The following is a 19332-nucleotide window of genomic DNA, read 5'->3' as shown; positions in this document are numbered from 1 at the left end:
TGGAGGTGTTTGCCGCTAGGAAAAAACTGGAATTATGTAATTTGTCGCGGTGAATGTGCATTTGTAAGGTTGGCATTTTCTCTTGTGTGTTTCTAGCTAGAAATTTCTCTCCTCGATATCATTTTTATCTTTATAATATACTAGCGCAAAAACAAAAAAAACCCGGAGCTTGCCCGGATTTTCTCTATATACTGGAAGCATTAACGGAGTGACAAACCATTGTAAAGGCATGTACGTGGCTGAACATCCGTTGTAGAATGAGGATCCGCACCATTCTTCTAATGTAGATTCAAAGACTACCAATCTTCAAATACAAATACAAATACAAATACAAATACAAATACAAATGCAACGCCACAACAGGCAAAATGCCCAACGAGGTGGCTGATAAAAAGATGCCCATAAAAATATGGTTGTCATATGTTTCAAAAATACAGCAACCCAATTAAAAATGCAATTAACACAAATTACAAACAATATATACACATGATAAAATATTATACAATGCCCATAAAGAATACTTATGGTTGTCTTATTCTAAGAATGGATAGCTTCTCGATTTACCCCAACATGTTTATCGTATTTCTTTTTAAACGTGTCAATTGTGTTACAATTTACTACCTCCGGGGGTAAGCTATTCCATTTATTAACAACCCTATTGGAGAAAAATTCCCTGCGACACCATAACCTTGCATTGTCCCTCACCAATCGATACTGGTGTCCCCTTGTAAAAGCAGTCGATTGGCGGTGTACTAAAAGTTCATGGTCCATCCTATCCATCCCATTGAAAATTTTGAACACTTCGATCATATCTCCTCGACACCTGCGTTCATCCAGTGTAAACATATTCAAAAAATGAAGTCTCTCTTCATACCTCAAGCCCCGTGTGCCAATAAGGACACGCGTAGCTCTTCTCTGCACCCCTTCAACCAAGTCTATGTCCCTCTGTAGGTATGGTCTCCAAAACCTTACAGCATACTCCAGTCCAGGACGAACTAAGCCTCGAAAAAGCGGAAGAATGACTTTAGGAGAACGCGAAGAGACCTTTTTGAAAATGAGACCAAGCATTCTATTCGATTTTTTGACAACCGCTGAACAATGTTCAGAAAACTTAAGTCGCTCGTCAATGAGAATTCCCAAATCGGTGACTCTAGTTGCATCCGGGATAGTGACACCATTCAACTCGTAAGAGAACCGTGGGTTGTTCGAACCAAAATGAGCGACCATGCACTTATCTACGCTAAACGTCATGCTCCATTCATTTGCCCATGCTGCAATCTTGTTTAAGTTGGTCTGGAGCAACTCCCTATCGCTTTCATTTCCGATTACCCCCATTAGCTTCACATCATCTGCGAATTTGCTAGTAATTCCATCGATACCCTGATCGAGTTTGTCGATAAAAAGTGAAAAAAGTATGGGGCCAAGGACACTTCCCTGAGGAACTCCACTTGTGACGTCTGTCCAACCAGAGAATTCCCCGTTCACCATAACTCGTTGCGACCTATCTCTTAACCACGATTCTATCCAATTCAGCAAGTTGCCCCCTATTCCAATCTCGTGTAAACGCTTCAAGAGTTTGCCATGTTGGACCCGATCGAATGCCTTCTGGAAATCAAGGTAAACAACGTCGACATTTTTGCTCTTACCCAAAGCCTTAGTCACGTAATCATAGAAGCAAAGGAGGTTAGTTACACATGACTTCCCCTTCCTGAACCCATGCTGATTATCCGACAATACATTATTCTCGTCTATCCACTTCACAAACTGCCTTTTGATGATAATTTCCAAAATTTTCGAGAGGGAGCTCGTCAAACTCACTGGACGATAATTAGACACCACTTCTCTACTACCCTTCTTAAATATCGGAACAACGTTAGCCAGTTTCCAATCTCTCGGGACGATACCCTCAGCAACACTACTCCTGTATATCTGTGCGACTGGCCCCAACAATTCATTAGCACCTTCCCTGAGAACCCTGGGATAGATATCATCTGGTCCTGGTGCTTTGCTTGCACATACATTTCTTAGAAGATTTAGGACCTCCACGTCTTCAACTTGAATATCGTTGAGCGTTTTATTACCCCATGCAACACCCGTATATCGAATATCATTATCTCCATTAAAAACCGACGCGAAAAAGTCATTGAAAGCACTACACATGCCTACATTGCTCTCTACTTTTGAGCCTCCTATCGAGAGGGGGCCAACTGTCCCCTTACATCCATTATTGACGTATCGAAAAAATGATTTTGGGTCAGAGCCAATGTTATCTGCCAACCTAGATTCAACTTGCTTTTTACTATCCCTTATCGCTTTCTTCAACAGTCTTCTTTTATCAGTAAACAATGATAGGTCACCTCGTCCACTTTTATACTCTCTGAATGCTCTTTTCTTTTCAAGATAAAGGTTCCGCACGCTATCCGTGAACCATAGAGGGTGTGATGTACAAACACGCTTTTTTCGAACAAAGGGTATGACGTCGTGCAAAACAGAGGACAGCTTCGTACTAAATTCTTCCCATTGACTTACCACCCCTACTGATTCCAACCGGTCTTTGAAAACTTCCGCTAACCTTCTTCGCAAAACATCAAAGTTAGTTCTCCGAAAACAAGGAACCAGTCTTTTGTTATCAACCTTACCCGAGGAAAAGTTACAGTGAAATCTGACGATACGATGATCACTGGAAGAAAACTCTTCCCCCACCGAAACATGTTCAACTAGATCCTCAGAACTAGTAAGAACTAAATCCAAAATAGCAGTACCTCTAGTGGCTTCTGATACATGCTGATACAAAAAATTTTCGAGCACCAACTTAAGAAAGTCTCTTTCATACTGATTTCCAGATGAAAGGTTCTCCCAATCAATACCCGGGTAATTGAAATCCCCTAGTATGAGAACCCTCTTTCGCTTACACATGTAGGAAATTTCATGATGCATTTTGGCGATATAGTTTTGATCCCTATTCGGTGGATTGTAACAAACCCCAACAATAAGCTTATGACGTCTTTTGTTCTCAAGTTCAACCCATATGGTTTCAATATCACTTCTCTGCACGTTACACTCTCTAGCCTTCAAACATGATTTCACGTATATCAACACTCCACCCCCTTTCCTATCAGATCTATTTCTCAAAAAAGTATCGTATCCGGAGATGTGTAAGAAAGATTCATCCCCATCGTTTGCCCAAGATTCTGTAATGGCTATAAGATCCAAGTCCTCCACAACTATCATAGCTTCTAAAAAATCTTTCTTATTACCCAAGCTCCTGGCATTTATTAACACACATTTTAATTTGCCCGGTGGTTTGTTGTCAATCGAGAAGCCATCCAAGTCAGAGGTGGGTAATTCCCCGTCAGTACTGTTGTGATTATCCTTAACTATCCTGTGATTATCCTTATCCTGATTATCTTCGAGATAGATAAATGATCAGAAGGATATAATGAACACCTAGCACCTCCTTTCTTTGGACTTTTTTCTTGAAAATTAATGGATAATATTTTAAGAAAAGTCCATTTTTTTACATTGGAAACGCTCCGTTTTTTATTTAGATGAAAGTGTAAGCATAAAACTACCAAATATCAGTATTTCCACCTTTTTGTAGCATTTACAGGCAGATGTTTCCGAAAAATCCAATATTTTCTAAAGATACTCTCGCATGACGTTTTGCATTTTTTTTTCTTCTGTGCGAATTTGTTTTCTTCATACATCCGTTTATTCCGGATAATACCCGGAAGTAACGGAAGTCTTTCTTGGCTGTGTGCGCGTTCACGGCAGACGCGTCGAAAGAATGCGAAGCCCGGCAAAGGATGCGCGATTTATTACATATATGCTGATTATTTCACACAGGTCCTTGCAAATTTCAAGTAATGGAAAGTTGTCTGGAATGTCTATCGTATTCGGATTTCAAATACAGTATCGCATACATTTTCTTCCACTTGAGAAGTTTTCACAAAAGTGGATTTTAATTAAAGGAAGGTCGACGCAGTGCCGTGGCCATTTCATTTTTCAGAAAACGTGGGAAAGATAGAAGTTTAGTAAAAGCTAATTTGTTTTACCATAATATTACCCTACATTAATGCACTCTATCCAACTAGTTGGCTGTAAATAATGGAGAACAAAATACCAACGTGATCGATTCCTTTTTTTTTAATGATTTGTTCAGTGGAATGCTGAATGTTTGGGTGGGAGGGGTTAAGATGTGTGTATGACTGTTGTGGGCCCCCCCCCCCCGGAAAGTGGTATTCATTATGCACAGGGTGTCCCATAAAAATAGTTCAAGAAATCGTAAAAATTTGAAGGAATTGGTGTTTTTAACTCGGTTTGTGTAAAAGTTTTCTCACAAAGGAAAATTTGCTTTTGGTACAGAAGAAAAAAATCGTTCCGATTTTAATTGATAGATGACGCTGCACGAAAGCAAAGTATGCAAATCAGTCTTGTAAAATGCACGTGTACGATTAACAACTCCTTTTTGAATTTTCCTGTTACTGGCGCTTGCATAAGGTTTTCAGTTAAAAACTTACGCCAGCGTCAGTAACATTTTTCATCGTTATGTTGACATTGGTAAGTAAAGCACTATTGGTGCTAAGTTGTTTTACCTGAGCCGCGAACCGCCGGATGAAGCCTTACGAACGTTTCAGACACACAAGGGATTGACGAAAAATTCAGAAATTTAAACTAAATTTTTGTGTACCAAAAAAATTCAGACGATATTTTGTGATGTGAATAGTGCTTTAAAGTGTTCAAGCAAAAAATAACATGTCTTAAGATATTTTCTCGTAAGAATTGTAGAACCTTATTAATCAAAGTGCACCTCAACATCTTCGGCTCGACAAAGTTTGGCAGCGCAGTTATCACTCGGTCTACAACATTGTTTATCAATCTTTTTGTTTTCCCCGTGTCTCAACACCCCCCCCCCCCCAAAATCATCTTGAGCTTTTTTCAGGGATTTTTTTTTATTGTTTTATGATTGTTGTCTACGGGGGGGGGGGGTACCTTCCCTTGCCCTACTTTTTTTAATTTTTTGAGTGGGAGCACTTTGAATAACTGGTAAAGCCTATTAACATTCACAATGAAACCATATTTACATTTGCAGCTTATGTGATCAGTGGCCAAGCCCTGATCCAAGGCAATGTGTTGGGAGGGATGATTTTACTGTGTAGGATGTTATCGCCCAGGACATTCTACGGAACACCGATTTTTCCCATAATATCCGGCTTTTGAGAGGGGTGGTCACTCCCCCACCCTCTGTATCCGCGTTTGCCAGTGGTTTGAAGTTTGAACCAGCAACGCGCGTGTTTCATGCAACTTGATTCTATCTGCCGATCTTTTTTTTCATTTCACTTCTTGGTCCTAAAAAGGTTTAATAATTATTTTGTCCGAGAGGGATGAAAAATATCTGAAGCAATAAGCGATGAAAAGCATTTATCTTTTGAATACACGGTGAAATAACCTGTGGTTGAGTCCATTTGTGTAGTGTCCCTAAAAATGAAGATTCTCAAGCCAATTCACAGCGATAAGTCGCTAAACCATTACAATTTTTTCATCTTGATTTCTATGAATATTGCATTTGAAAACTGATTTTTTTTTACAAAGACTTTCAAAGCCGGTTCTACATTTCACTAATTAGAATTTTCGGCACACGAGGACAATGAATGGACTCCAAAGCTCTGCCGCCGGACTTGTCCCGTTGCCGAGATCTCTTCCAGCCCAGCCTCGTTTAAAACACAAGGCACACGGGGACTGTGTATAAGAAGTTATTTTTTTATGTATGCAAAAAAACCCTCAAAAAATCTGACATCTTAAACTGCATGTCATTTGAAAATTTTTTGCAGTTGGAAGCAATACGTCTGATGTCAACGGCTGCAGAGATAGCGTGATTTAAATTGTTTGCACATAGGGCTAACAATCTAATCATCCGTATAGCTAATTTGTTTCTTGACCTGACGATATTTCAATACCATACAATAAAATGAAAAACTGGTAGCTTTCGAAACTGGTTTCTTCATTTCTATTGGTACATCGATGCTAGCAATTTTCCGCTGTATAAAATCGATTTCTAAGGAATAATATCAACTCGCGTATATAATTAAGTCTTGTAATGTTTCGATGTCCCATCATTAGCGAAGCGAACTTGTGAAATAACGTCGGGGGGGAAGGAAGTTCATCAAACACTCGTTTAACGGGTAAAGCGATGTTTCGAAAATTGTTCGGGATCGTTTAGTTGCGAGCCTACAGGGGAGAAAAGAAAAATTTACTTTTCTTAATTCCAGTGAGCAAAAGACTTGTATTGCATCAGCTGGTCACGCGTCCCGTCTTGTACGATTTCTACACGAAAATTAGTCAAAGAGTAACGGATCGATAGCAAGTGAACATTAACTTCATAACGATGACATTGCACCAGAAAATACTGTCGACATTCTCAAGTGGTATAAAAATACAATACGCTACTAGCGGGTGGATCAGATTCGTTGATTTATTCACTTATCGACAATGTCGGAAAATCTTGGTTTTGTGTCGTTCAATTTAGCGACACGTTCGTGATCGCTGTGCACACACGGGAAAAGATTCTCTCGAATGTAATTTTACGTGAATTTTTTTTCATTGTTGGAAATTTCGAATTAGCGTTCCGCTGTCGTAAAATTGTTAATTTTCTTGAATTTATCGATTTTTCGCATGATTTACTTCTATTTCCTTTTTCTAAGACATTAATATTTACATGTTATGTGATGTAACCCATTGGGTTTTTTTTTGTCTCCTATTGTTAATCTCGTCCATCTGCGGTGGATTGGGACACCATTTGCTCTTTGGTCTTGTCCTAGCCACATTCGGTTGCAAAATTAATGCAACTTGAGCCTTCTTTTTCCATATTCAATCTTTCATCCGACGCCAGTGGAATTCCCGTACCCTTATCTTGTTGCATCTGAGACAAGATTCGTTTGACTATTCTAGAATTTTTCGGTTTTCCTCGATTCACTATTTGACGTTGTTTAACTTATCGTCCCGTGGCCTTTTCCAAGTACTTTTTGGTTTTTTTTGTTTGTGCCCCATGGGGTAAAAGAATAAAATTTGAACCCGTGGTTTGTGTTCTTTCTAATCGGAATTGTTTGTTTTTCTCAGCGCCGTGACCTTTTTTTGAGAAGAGTATGCTTTCACCACTCACTCCATGACTACATACTACTACTAACTGGTTTTCAAAGGATTTTTCTTTCGTCCTAGATTCTTCTTTATGTAACAACCTCTCTATGATAGTGTTTTTTTACGTTATTTTTCTTGGAGTTGCATAGAAGAGTGAGGTGGAAATTATTATATGCCCTTAGGGAGGGTTTCTCTGTCTTATGAGGAAAAATTGTATTTTTCACTTTAAAATTCATCGGTTGCGGTTGGTTTTTGGGAAATGAAGGGTAGCAGCAGGTTTTCGTTTGCGTCTGTGTGTGTTGGGATTTGCATGTGCATGGTCTAATCAAGTGATTGGTCTCTTCTCTTTCCGTTCTTTACGCCGTTCTCTCTCGCACACTACGCATGCTGCTGCTGGTTTTTTTGTTGCTGTGCGTGACGGGCTCTTTTTCGCTAGCCGTAGCCCTCAGCAAGATTATTATTTTTTTTTAAATCTGATCTGCACAGCGGATGCCCGTAGTGGAAAGTGATTTGGAGCAACCTAAATTCTGTCTGTGTGGACTGTTTATTGGGGATCTTAGATAACATCCATCATATTACAACATTAAGGGTGGTTTTCTTTTTCTTCTCTGAAATCTAGGTATCTCTAGGACTGGACGAAAATCGACGACGAACTCTCTTCCGGAAACGTTTCTCGGTCATTTGATATTCTTTCTTGTGTTTACATCGTTTGAGCTATGTGAAGTGCATTCATTGATTTCGACTTCAGTTTGACGGTTTTATCTCTATAGTGTATGTACGAGATAGACTTTTCTATCGGCCATTATTATTTTTTTTTCAATTTTCGTGCGTTTTAACCGTCGTTTCAGTAATATTAAACCATGCCAGCCGTGGGTTGCTTCACGATGTTGCCTGTGTATAAGAGAACGATACGAAGGGATCTGAGGTAAGTTCATTTGTGTTTTCATTGTAGTTCGAATTTAGTTTCAAGAGGGAACGTATCGTTTTGGATCGTCAATTTGACTTTGGCATTGAGTCATCACTTGTTCCTCCTCTCATTCTTCATAATCTGATTCGACAGGCCTGAGTTTAACTGCCAAAGATCCCGTACTCGTGTGCTGCGATGAAGATCAATAAACAAAATACACGCGTATTTCCATTTCCATCGAAAAATCGACCTTAAAATCCTTCTTGGAATATGCTGTGAGAAATGCATTTTTACTTTTACGGGGCTGCCTTTTTTAAATACCGTTCATTAAAAGCTTTTCCACCCACTGTTTTTTTCCTAACTATGTGCCATACACAATCGAGGAAAACTACGAGTAGTTCTCAACGGACGCGATTCGCTGGACTTTTTACTTCTCAACCATTTTTAAACGAATCATTTCCTTTTCCTCTCACAAGAAAGACGTGGAAGAAGCGCCGATTCTTGAAAATCACTTAAATTGCGTCGTAATGAGGTGAATCAAAAATGTAATTCTTTAGTTGAAATATGCTTTAGAAAGAAAAATAACCATATTATAATCGTTTCTTTAGTACTCCGAAAGCTGTTACGATCGAATGATTGATCTACTCACGAGAAAAATACTTTAATACTGACTGGTACTCCTTTTGGTGCTCATCCGATTTTTATTTATTCCTATCTTGGGGGGGGAAAAAACTGTTCAGACAGCTCATTTTAGACCACATTCCTGACAGCATATTTTCAGCACAGTCGTCCTTAATCGGTCTGAAGACCCATTCGGGTCATTGGAGAACCATTGTCGAGCCAAAATCAGAATCGATCAATTGTTAACTGCAGTTAAAAATTTTAGTTGAGTTAATCTGTTTCCAATCAATCCGATCAAAATTCGATTAATCTTTTTCGTTTTTTCAAAGTTCATGATTTATTTGACGGAACCGATTGGATGCCTTCAAATTATATTCTTAGATGTAACATTTCAGAAAAGTAACCATATTTAAAAAAAATATTTGAATCAACATCTTGATAAAACTTTGACATGAGGGAAATCGATTCAACGAAAACTGGCGATGATTTCAGTTTTAAATAGGTTAAGTTTGATGCAAGTTTTAAAAAGACGCACAAGAAAAAATTTGTTGTCTCAAATGTCAACAGCAGTTTTCGTATTCGAAAAACATCGGACCCCACTTCCCTATTTAGACCACCTTTTATCGTTTGGGAGCAGTTTCAAGGGGAAACGTAACATTATAAAGATCGCGAAAGTAGTTTCGAGATCAGTGACTAGCCTAAAATAACTGATTTTCTAAATAAGTATACAAATAGAGACAAATATAGAAAAAGGAACGACAACGCCTCCAGCGTTAGAATTGAAAGATATGTTATGTACTGGTCCGCGGGACCAGTGAATGCAAGAACCTACTGGTCCACAGACATCATGACTGGTCCTCTAAACAAAATCTGTTCTAAATAATTAATTTTCCCAAATATATTAGCATTTAGAAAAATGATATTCCACCAGGGGGGGGTTGCAAAAATCCACTACGGATCGGCGACTCTCTCATAGAAGATTCTTGCTCGATTAATATATCGTCGCCGGGAGGGGAGCGCGAAGTTTTTCGCTACTGGTCCCGCAGACCACCAATGATTTCGAACTCTGGTCTTAGTGAAGAAATTACGTGATATGACAAGTTTCAGCATTACTTGAGAGCGTGCCGCCTTAAATTCTTAATCTATTCCAAAATGTGTTTACTTATAGCGCAGTTTTGTAGCCTCAATTAACAGAAGCAGCCTGTAAGTTTATACGAAGTACAGATGACTAGATACAAAGTGAAGATACATAATTGGAAAGAAAATTCACATTCCTTTGTTGGGAAACAAACCACCAACTTCGCACTAACCGGGTGCGTGCTCTACCATCGTTTCGTACTATGTCGCCATCTGGGGGGGAGGGCGGAATTTCGTTACGAGCTGTTGCTCAGTTAGGATGCTGTCTATTGCGCAGTCTTGTTCACTCCCAAAAAAGAACGCAATGTTCTTGAAGAAAATGTCTGTCATCTGTAGCTTAAAATCTGTACTTAGTATAATTAGCGAAGAGGTTCGTCGTTCTGTTCGGTAATTTTGATATGAAATAATAGCACTTTTTTTTAAGATATTCGATTAATCAGTCGAAATTAGGGCTGGAAATCGATTAAAATTTCTAAATCCATGTCGCAACCCCAGAAACCACCACATCCTCCGGCCTGATGAGAAGCCATAGACTGACCGCCGACCACAACCCGAAGTTCTGTCTTTCGTAGTCAGAAGAAAATGTTAAGACTAGGCAAAATCTGTCGGACAGGGACTTTCAGGAATAATACGGCCTGACTTGAACTTTCAAAAGAGTCGGTTTGAGACCTGTTGGAAGCCTTCATCGTACGTAGTTGAATGGTTTCGGTGTCCTCTGTCGTATCTTATCTAATTCGTAGCATGAACTTGCGTTACAACTGACCATCTGATCACTTTTTTTTTTTGTTTGCTTTTGCTTACGATGGTTGATCTGGCTCTAGGACTGCCAATGCTGATCTTGTAATACCGGAAAACACATGCGTTAGGCCATGTCCACTCTTGTATACGAAGTCGAGGTGCAACAAGTCGCAGAACACGTGTTGTACGATTTTTTTGTATTTGAGTGTGGACGTGTTCTGCGACTCTTTAGACTTGCGACTTTCCGTAAATAAGTCTCGGAACACCCGATTTGTTGTGAGACTTTGTATATGAGTGACGTACCCTGAGTTATTGTAAAACGCAAGTTTTTCCAGAGATTTCTCGAGACACCTGCAAAATGCAGCAATCACAGTTGGAAATCTGAATCTAATCTTTTTTTATGATTTTAAAGACTACCAAGTTCAGAGAATGGTAGTATTAAATCCGGTGATACGTGTCAACGGTGTTCTAAAAATACCATAATATGCGTTAGTTTATCGATTTTACGGCCATCTAGCTTAATAGAAATTTGGTCCATGTTTCAGCCGACCGTATTTTTCTGCATTTAATCCGTAGGTGCAAGTTTCTCTGCTTTGAGAGAAAATATCGTATAACAAGGCATGACAAAATCGCGAAAAAATAATCTAAGCTCCAGAAAATGCTTTTAGGAGCCAAACTTTTTCCCGAGGAAACCTGGTATAAAAATAACGTTTCCCAGAACATATCAATTCATCAATGTATCTACCAACATGATGGGGAGGCGGGGTTTGCCGTCAATTCCAAAAAATTTGTGTTGTCTTTACTCCCAATTTCGTAACCACATAAGCCCCGTTTTTATGGGATATTGAATTCACGAATTTTCGCCAATGCCTGTTCTCCATTTCTTTCCTTAAGCCGGGTTTTCCTAGGAGTAGAATTTCTGCAGCGTGAAAACTCTAATTGGTTAAAAACTTAGATTGCTGAAAAAAACCTGAATTTTGAGTTTGCACGCGCTGTAGAAACCTGCTTCTAGGAAAACGTGGCTTTTACGAAGGAAAAAAAGTCAAGCGGGTGCTAGAACTCCCGATGCTTCCGCAATATTGCACGTGTAAGCGGGGCTATAGGGAAATTTTAGGTGGGCGCCAATCCAAATTTTTTCTTTTTCTGTCGCCTGTGATTTGTCTACACCTGCCATATAGTTTGCATTGATGTACTATCCACGCGTGAAAAATTCTTTAACCAATAATGAGATCATTAAGGGATAGAAGGCGTTGTTTGTCACGCTTTTGTCGATTTTTCTGCACACAATCTATAAATTTTAAAAAGTTGATACAGTAGACGCTCGTTAATCCGGCACATATCGGATCAGAATGTGCCGGATTACCGGTATCGCCGGGATACTGGTAGTTAATTGAAAAAGCCCATCTAAATAGCATACTGCAATTCTGTGAGCAGAAGTATAACATGTTTCTCTCTTCTATGGTCGAAGAAAACACGCCTGAAAAACGCCAGATTACTGGATGGGTCGGATTAACGCGCGGCTGGATTATCGAGTCTACTGTATATTGCGGAAATACACGGAGTGAGCGAGAAGTCCTGGACACATTTTAAAAATTAATAAGAAATCAACCAAAAAGGTGTTTTCACTAAAATACTTATGACCTGCATTTTTTTTTTTTTTTTTTTTTTTTTTGCTAAATTAAGAAAAGAAAATTTCACTCACAGGTGACGCTGTAAAACGAAAAACTCGACGTAACATGTAAAATGCAGCACAAACATTGCATAATGTTTATAAGAATTTGCGTTACATAACATAAAACTATCACATTTTAATATGAGCGTCCAAGCTCAGGCTACATCTAAACGGGTAAAAGGGTGTGCAATATGGTAGTTTTATGTGAAGCAAATTGTCGTGTACATTAATTATACACAGTTGGTGTTGCATTTTATGCGTTACGTCGAGTTTTTCTTTTTACAGCGCCACCTGTGAATGAAACTTAAGGGGTTTTTTTTTTGATAAATGTTTAAAAGTTTAAGTTTCATTCACAGGTGGCGCTGTAAAACGAAAAACTCGACGTAACGCATAAAATGCAACACAAACTGTGTATAATTAATGTTCACGACAATTTGTTTTACATAAAATTACCATATTGCACACCCTTTCACCCGTTTAGATGTAGCCTGAGCTTGGGCGCTCATATTAAAATGTGATAGTTTTATGTTATGTAACGCAAATTCTCATAAACATTATGCAATGTTTGTGTTGCATTTTACATGTTACGTCGAGTTTTTCGTTTTACAGCGTCACCTGTGAATGAAACTTAAGCTTTTAAACATTTATCAAAAAAAAATCCCCCTCTCTAGGCCGTAAGTATTGCAAAACCGCACTTTTTTGTGTCAAATGGTTAATTTCTTAATAATTTTTAAAATGTCTCCAGGAGTTCTCGTCCACCCTTATGCTTAAAAATTAACAAAACATGTATTTCTGTTCCCGCTCAGAAAACAAACTTCAGATAAGACGCAACGGCATATGATCACGCACTACGAAATTCCGATGTGTTTTGTAAAAGCATAATTTGTAGATTATACGCAGGAAAATGTGGTACGTTTTATTCGATTCGCTTAAGGTAAGATACGGGGGGGGGGGGGGAACACATTGCGTAACAATGCTTATATGAAGCCTATAAAGCCGAAATGTCTCAATGAGCGTGACTTGAAAAGATAATAATTGACCATTATGATACTCGTGCGAGATGTTTTGAGGTTATACACGTTGTCTGAAAGGGGAAGAGAGAAACCCGGTTCTTTTCTGACCGATAGAAAAACGGACAGAAGAAAGGTCATGTGCAACTTTCACTGCTGTCTGTTTTGCCCTCGAGCGGCTATTGGAATAATTACGACCCACGGGGCGGGCCGTACAAATTAAAAAGACACTGTACACGACCGTTAGACGATCTCGCGGTGCTACAGCACCGTCTAGAAGGTTGGTGTGTAAAGGAATAAGATCATTTCCTCTCGACCGACATCCTTCAACTCGTGCTTTTTCTGCTCTCAACAATTGGTTTGGTCTGAGGACATGTAGAGAGAGAGCAACAAAGCTGGCTTCTTGATCCATTTCCCTCGTTTTTTGTTTTCGTTAGGGCTTTCGGGTCGTGTTGGACTCGTAATTGATATTGATGGCCCTTTTTTATGTCGTCTCTCCATCCTGTGTCATGATGACTTGTTTGTGTTGTTGGTGGTGCTGTTGGGCGGTTACTGTGATTTTTCGGGCAGAAAGTCTTTCCCCTTTTTCTGTTGTGACAAATTATCTGGAGATTTGTGTTTTTATTTTTCCTTTTGTGACACGTGTGATATTTATGCGTTGTTTATGCTTTGGGGTAGCGAAATTCTGGGCGTGTAGTCCAATTTATTAACAAAAAACTGATATTTGGCTTCTGGCTTTCTTTGGATATGGAGCTTTCTGGCTCGCAGATTGAAAAGATTCGTAAAGTCTTCTGTTTCTTGCTGTGGCGAGATTTTTTAAGGGGAGACTGGCTTGAATTTACTCCTTGAAGTTGGAAAAATACAGAAAAATAACTTGAGCCGACCTCCATGTTGCCTGTCACCGCTGGCATTGATCGAACCTTTGGCTATGAGAAGTCATCACGACATGGACATAAGATTACAGTTAGTTACATATTATATCTATGCATCACTGTACCCACATGACCGCACATTATTTTACGATGAATAAGAGGCGAAGGCGGAATAGTTTGAAATATAAGCCTATTCTCGCGATAAGAATATGTATATTCACATTGACTGACTAGAAACACTCCACTTCACATTTCCAAGAGTTTTCTAAGTGTCTCCCGAGGGATGGAAGTCCAAAGTTCATCCGGAAGTCCAAAACGCACCTTTATTACATTCAGATGTATCGATATTTACTATAGTAAATTTTCTTCCGAACTGAAGCTTATTTTTTGTGATATATAATTCGTGTGCCACACATGTGGAAGATCTCTATACTCATAGTCCTGCTTACTCCAGTCTTGTAGAATTTTTACTGTGTTGAACTTTTTCACTTATCTGTTGTCTCTTCGTTTGTATTTTAATCTCACCCGTGGCCCTCAGCGAATACCCTAAAGCCGCCGGAAGGTGATGGGGGGGGGGGGGGGGGTTCGAGTCAGGAAGGCACCTGGAGCCCGGTTGAGAACTACCGGCCCAAATACACCTTCTTAACAAGTTACTTTCGTGACCGCTACTGTATCAGTACCATATAATAAATTGTATAATTGTCATAGAAATTGTATAAAGTAAATCGTCATAGTGAGAAGTGGCCTTACAATGTGTGCGTATTTAATACCGTGAAGCAGTTCTTTTGTTAGCCTATTATTCGAGGGAAAGGGCACTAATACATGCTCCTAGGACGAGGGAGTTGATGACAAAATTTTGAGAACCAACTGCCATGAAGGTACAATGGGACCCCGATACAATGAACTTCGATTTAACTTTTTTTTGGGGGGGGGGGGGGAGTCCGCGTGCATGTACTGTATTTTTGTCTATCTCAACTCCGATACAAAGATTTCCTCCGGTTTAACGAATAAAAATGTCTGTCTTGTTTATTCGTTCAATTTGGGTTCTTCTGCGAGTGTGGTATGTGTGTTGAAAAATGCGGTAAAAATTGAAGTTAATTACAACCCACGATTTAACGAATTGTATAAAACACATTTATATTCGTTGAATCGGGGGAAAAGTCGTTTATCGGGATTGAGATTGAAACACATATATACGAACAGGGAGTTCTAAAACAAATTCGTTAAATCGTAATTGGTTGTATTGGAGTCTGACGGTACTTGGTTTTATTAATATCATCAGGTTGGTTGGTCGTTTGATCGTTAAACAGCTTTTTCTTTTGTTAATCTGACATTTTTTTTGCTATCGGATTCTGGAAAAGTTACTGGTGATCGCGAGATCAGGCGCCTTCAGAAATGGCGTTGTTGAGATGAAAATGCTGATATAGATGATGGGAGCAACGGGGATAGATTTGTTACGTTATGAGTTCGTTAACCTTTCGACTCTGGTGAGACAGACAAGACTGCACTTTTCTGAGCTGAGCGGATTGCTAGCCAAAAATAAAATGTGTTTGTATGGGTGAATCGGTAAAGAGTTCCTTTTATTATAAAGAGTTAAACCTTTCAGATCTCTTTCTGTGCCACCAAATGCTTTTGTAGTGTACGCACTTTTTATACGACCAGACAAACATCTCTATGCTGCTGCGTTGTCTTTCTGTTACAAACCTTTTTAATGTCATCTTTTATGAGAAAATTTTAATGGGGTTTTTTATTTTTTGAAAGTGGATTATAATCGTTCTTTTGTGGGGCGGCAGAAGCTAACGAGTGCATATGGGATCCTTTGGATTGGCTTAGCATGGATGCTGGATTAACAGCTTTTTGGATGTTGTGTCTGTCTATTCCCGGCATGCCGGGGAAAGTGAGGTTCAATAAGGATCACGTGATACATTCAGAAGACAGATATTTACAAGAATTGGAACAAAATAAGTGTTTTATAGCAAACACCCATTTTGTGCAGTAACAGCTTTTTTTTATAACAATAATGAAAATTAAGCATTTACTTATCGCTCTAACTTAATTATCGCAAGACATACGAAAATTTGGTGCTAATACTATTGTGCAAGGTTTTTTTTCATATCTGTTCATCGTTTTTGTATTACAATATCATGTTTTGCAGTGAAATTTAATTTTTTTTTCTCTCTGCTTGTATTCAAATTTTAAACTCGTAAAGAAAACAAAAATACTCTAATACTCTACTCATTTAGCTCATCTGATCTACGAGAACGAATAGCATTACCATCCGAAATTTGCAATAAACCAATATTTATGGTAGTTCGATTTCCACGTTTTGGTTTTGCCATCTCCAACGTAATTGGTGAAACGTAAAATAAAATGGAGGGAACACACGAGGTCCAAATCAGCCAATTCAGTTGCTACTTTGAGTCCTTTTTTGAGAATTTTCCGGAATCTTTGAATCTACCCGGCATGCCGGAGAGTGCAGTAACTTCTATAAATGTGTTGGAGGGGTGTGATCGCACGTGATTCTGCTTTCCAATTAGATTTTAGTTTTTTTTTTTAATTTGAACGCATCAAATTTTTCGAGTTGCAAAAGTAACTATCGGCAACCAATCACTACTAAACTACACAATGCACCTCGTCCATATTCCTCTTTGGAATTTGAAGGCCTATATACTGGGGGTTTATTAACAAAAACATTATCTCTAGTTTTTTTTGGTTTTGACTTCATTATCAGGTATTTTACAAATTACCTTTATTCGTTGCCTCACGCCAGTGGTTCTTAAAGTGTGCGCCGCCAACCAATTTCATCTTAACGCCTGGGCCCAACTGGGCACCTCAAGAGAAAGGGGCTCATAAAAAAAGATCTGGTTAAAATTTTCTCGAATTTACCAGGTAGAGAGCCTCCGAAAAACTACTTGGTCTATAGGGCCGCGGTGAGCTGTCCTTATTGATGTGTGCTTGTTCAATATCATTAAGCGGTTCTTTGTAGGGCTATTCTCGGGAACAGCGGATACATGTCCAATAGGGCAACAAGGGAGCCGTGAAATATGTTTGAGAACCACGGCCTTACGCATCAAAAGGAAACTAAGCTACATGAGTTTTTTTTTCGACTTCTCGGTGGTCTGAGTATCCTCTTGTCTGAGATCGGGGAAAAAAATTGGCTTCAGTTGAGTTCCTTAAGAAGAGGTAGCTAAGCATGTTTTTTTTCTACGACGCAAAGCACATCACTTTGTCGTGTTGGTTGGTCACTAACGTGGATTTCGAAAATTTTGTTTCACTCAGTGCTCCCCCCAACCCTCTATTTAGCGATCACGCATAGAAAATTTTGGGTGCCAATTAACTGCTATGGCGGCCTGAAATCTGTCGATACCTACTATATTGCTGTGTTAAATTCCGTATCTAGTCTCGCATTGTAATCCGAATGTCTCCTTAACATGGACATTTGCCTGCCCACAAGTTTAGAGGAGCACGTGTTTTGCACAGTACATACTCGCACAGAACCAGGTCAAAGCCAGGCTAAATTGGAGCAAAATACATAGGACAGTTATGCAAGCGGTTATTATGGGACGGACGTTCCGTTATGCAAGCCAAGATAGCCATCTATACGTGCTGCATGGTATATACAGCTCGATATCTGCTTAAAAAACAGTAACAAAATAACACACAGATATGTAACCGGTCTCTCAGCTGCTGCTGGTTTCATTTGAAAACCGGTCTGTCGACTGGGTTCGCGTGCGTTTTGCGTATTTAATCTGTTATGATTTCAAGGCCAAAATTGTTTTTTTTTTATCTCAACTCTATGTCATGAAAGAAAAAAACATTTCCTCACGGTTACCTAATAATAACAATAAACAAAACGCGGAAGGATAATAACTTACTGAATAGATGAGCATCGGCGGTCGTTCTGTGTCCACGTGTTCGCCCCTTGGGCAAGGTCTTCCGTGGAGGAAATATTAGAAACTTCTTTTTTCTCCCCACTTTGTTTTAATTCGGCTGTGCTCAGTTATCCAGAGAAACGCCTCTCCATCTTTTTTTTCTCCTTATAAAATCGTTGTATAAGTTCCAAATATATACTTATTATATTATACACAATCTGTTCATTTATTAACTAGTTTTTAATTTCCCATTCATATGTTAATTATATGTTACGAGAATATTAACTACGCATTTTTCCCCTTAGAATTTTGAAATTGTGCATGTCGTGAGTGTTCAACCCTTGGGCCTCGGAATCATTAAATGCGCCCCCCCCCCCGACCTTAAACCTAATTCTGTAAAAATGAACTAAGCGGCGCATTTACAGATCGCTTGGGTGACCCGCGGCACATTTACAGACCGCTTGGGTGACCCGCGGCACATTTACAGACTGAGTGATCTGGGATAGCGCGCTGTTTCAGATCACTCGGGGGGGGGGGGGCTGCTACACGTCTTTATACCAGTGTAGTTGCCCCACCTTTTCCAAAAGGTTGAGCACCCTTGTATGTTCTATCCAATGAATATTTTTTGTGACATATACTGTGCATTAATGAAGTTATGTATTTCTGACTCAAGAAAAGCATGTGGCATTTGATATTCTAAAAAATACTGTCATGAATTTTTTTTAAATTTTTTTAGGGGTCTGTACAGACTTATTAAAATGAGGGCATTTATACGTCAGTGTCGGAAGAAAAACTACACAGTTGGAGATTTGTTTAGAAGACTGGTTAGAAAAAATCCAGATAAAACCTGCTTCATGCATGAAGACAAGAAATGGACTTTCCTTGAGGTATATTTCATATTCAAGGATAATTAACATTGTAAGATTTTATCTCAAGTCCAACCACATTGTTGCATTTAGAAATTGCCTTGTATTTTGTATTCTTGCTACTTTTTCTATCACAAAGACAGTCAGAGTGAAACAAGTTTCTAATAAATGTAGCCAGAATATAATTTTCAGTGGGAACTACCTTCTCTGAATTGAAGGATGTTGAACAGATTTCACACATGAGTAAATGTTGTCATGGAACTTTAAAATACCCTGTGCCTACAAGTTACATAATAGCCACATAGACCAACAGGCCTGCAATGGTACAAATATTCAATCGTTACATTTCACTCGTAGATAGAAGCACTGAAAATTCAAAACACCAAATACGTACTTGGTCTGTTAGGTACCTATGCACACATACTTCTGGTGCAACTGAATCTGTAGTAAATTGCCCATAGCAATAGACCTGAGTTGCTATTGGTTTGAATGTAAAATTTCTG

The 19332-nt window shown here is 39.0% G+C and overlaps 1 protein-coding gene across 3 annotated transcripts in view; it reads left to right on the top strand.

Annotated features, from left to right (window-relative positions):
- Fatp1 (Fatty acid transport protein 1) overlaps nt 1-19332 on the top strand; it is a 64946-nt gene that overhangs the window by 28306 nt on the left and 17308 nt on the right. For 2 of the 3 annotated variants that reach the window (XM_089249516.1, XM_089249515.1), the window contains exon 2: nt 18700-18850. In XM_089249516.1, the coding sequence (XP_089105642.1) occupies nt 18700-18850 (151 nt within the window). Of the gene's footprint in view, nt 1-7105; nt 8060-18699; nt 18851-19332 lie in introns of those variants that run through there. The other variant, XM_089249517.1, reaches the window with a different exon arrangement.

Source organism: Pholcus phalangioides, unplaced genomic scaffold, assembly GCF_987345545.1.
Source record: "Pholcus phalangioides strain wild (caught in Gottingen) unplaced genomic scaffold, Ppha-v1.0 ptg000022l_1, whole genome shotgun sequence".
Lineage (NCBI taxonomy): Eukaryota > Metazoa > Arthropoda > Arachnida > Araneae > Pholcidae > Pholcus > Pholcus phalangioides.
The sequence above is the reverse complement of the archived record's forward strand: the minus strand, read 5'-3'. Positions and strand labels throughout refer to the sequence as shown.